The sequence below is a fragment of the Rhodofomes roseus genome (genome assembly GCF_022264815.1).
Source record: "Rhodofomes roseus strain CIRM-BRFM 1785 chromosome Unknown C8Q71scaffold_75, whole genome shotgun sequence".
In the NCBI taxonomy this organism is placed as follows: domain Eukaryota; kingdom Fungi; phylum Basidiomycota; class Agaricomycetes; order Polyporales; family Fomitopsidaceae; genus Rhodofomes; species Rhodofomes roseus.
Window position 1 is genome coordinate 5,517 of NW_025953031.1, and position 2,240 is coordinate 7,756.

Sequence of the window (2,240 nt, forward strand, 5' to 3'; positions counted from 1 at the left end):
GGTGCCATCGTCGCTTGATTCAAAGGTTGGCTCCTCCAGCGACCAAAGATGGGCCTGAGCTCTCTTGGAAGGTGAGCGAACATACTGCTCGTCTACAAATGATTTCACACCTTTTGAGCAATAGTGAGTGGTTGTCTCCCCTAGGCAGACCCTAAAGAAGACCTCGTTGAGAGTGAGTGGGCGGTCTGATGACCGCCTACTGCCTGCGGTCTGGGATCGGTCTGGGGGCGCGTTCGGAGAGGGATGGTGCGTGAAGGCGTGGACGCAGAAGAACACAGATGCAACGCGGAAAGCGACCGCGCCAATCGTGAAGGCCATAGTGGAAGGCCGGGAGTTAGGAGTTGTGTAGACTGCTGCCGTGGTTCACGACGTGCAGTGTCTCAGATGTGGCCCCCTTGCGGACGGGCTGCTTTTAATTGCTACAACCTCGGGCTGTAGTGAGCCCCTTTCCACGAAACTATGGATTATCTGGCTGAGTACGGACTCACCGAGTAAAGTTACGCTGACCCACGATGCATGGACGCCAGAGCAAACAGACTTGAAGCAGTGCACATACTACAATAATGAACAACATACACTCCTCTTAACTGTACGCACATACACATATCACACGTCAGATGGGCATTCGACGACCTGTCTTGCCCGTAGCTGAGGTATGACTGCGATGTCGAGAACTACTATGATATAGATCGAAATTCCGCCGAGATGGGATATAATGGTATCATCCTACCGAGTGTCGTGATATGTGCGTACACAACCATCCGGTGAGCTTAGAGCATTCATCGACCTGAGCCTGCTATTGCCTGCCATTTCAGGTAGAGAACATAGGCGCGTTTCCTGAACTTGAACTCGCCACTGCGGTGCACTTTGTGCGCGGGCAACGAAAATATGCGACGGACGACCATCATAATATTCGAGAACTGCGCCAGATACGCAAATGGAGCAAGCACAAGTCGCGAGAATGCCACTCGGAAGAGCGAACGGTGGTCTGAGTACGTAATGACGACTCACAGCGAGACGTTCGGCGGTCATGTCCTTGTAGTCCTCGACGATAGTCAGAAGCTTATCGGCTCCGAGCACATCCTGCGGGCGCGATTGACACCGGTTCAGAGCGGACAGACGAGCGTCACTCACCTCGTCTGTGAGACCTCTCTCCAGAAATGCGAGCTGCAACCGCCGCATCCAGCCCATCACCATGATCGCTCCGGGGTCGCGAACGTCTCTGCTCCAAGTGAGAGGGTAGGGCATGAAGGCATGGTCCGCGTCGACGTCCACTGTGGCCGTGGTCGGGATCGAGATGTACCTTGCGGATGACCACGAGCGGGCGGCGAGAGTCCTCTTTGAGTTTGAGAGAACGCATGTCGCGGAGGGGCACCACGGTGCGCATGAGCTCGTCGGAGGCGTTCCCGCCGTGATTGCGCGCGATCTTCATCCCGCAATTGACGAAGAAGAGGGTCTGCAGGTGGGGGATCGAGGACAGCAGTCGAAGGAGGTCGTCGAGCTTCGGCTGCTGCTGCCACAGGAGGCCGTACATCTGGACGAACGTCAGATGCGGCAGCACCGGGGGGTCCCACGCGGGCCCGTCTCGTGCAGCGTCAGCGACTGCAGCTGCGGGAAGAGACCGAGGTCGATCGGGGGCAGCGCGAAGACCCCGACGTCGTTCGCGTCGACGCGCAATGACCTGAGTGCCGGCATGGAGAGGCTGAGAAGGGTGGATACGTGGTACCAGGCCGCCTCGGTGCGCACGGCGGGCCATAGACGGAGGTCGAGTACGGCGATGCGCCCGGTGTGGGGCAGGAGCAGCCGCGCCTTCGGTGCCCAGCTGGCGTCGCGCGACCCGTTCGCATACACGCTTATCGGTGCGTTGCGGGAGCAGCGCAGGAAGTGCTCGAGCATCCGCACGTCGTCGTCGAGGCGGATTGTCGTCCAGAATGCAGGCGAGGTCTGCGCGACGTCGCGCCAGTGGCTGCACACAGCCGTGAGCCGGAATGAGCCTTTCACATCACGGTCGCCGTTCCGTTGAAGGGTGCGTTGGAATATCCTGGAGAGCAGCTCGTGCGGAAGTCGGTGGACAGGGACCGTCAGATTGTGCGCCTTCGATTCTTCAACTGACGAGGAACCCATATCGCGATACACGGCCGTTCCCCACTCTCCTCTGGTTCAAGAAAGCGGTGATATAGGAGAAGTAGAGCGGGCTATCTGCCAGAATGAAGAACAGCTTGAGGGCGTCGGCGTCGCGT

General features: G+C 58.4%; 1 protein-coding gene across 1 annotated transcript; it reads right to left on the reverse strand.

The window, feature by feature from the left end:
• Positions 1-516: 516 nt before the first annotated feature.
• C8Q71DRAFT_793258 (uncharacterized protein) lies at positions 517-2,232 on the reverse strand. The gene is made up of 4 exons (XM_047925462.1): positions 1,562-2,232; positions 1,135-1,426; positions 1,012-1,083; positions 517-920 (listed from the first exon to the last, which is right to left on the reverse strand). The coding sequence occupies exons 1-4, from the start codon at positions 2,122-2,124 to the stop codon at positions 780-782; spliced, it is 1,068 nt and encodes a 355-aa protein (XP_047772217.1). The 5' UTR covers positions 2,125-2,232; the 3' UTR covers positions 517-779.
• Between the last annotated feature and the right edge of the window lie 8 nt (positions 2,233-2,240).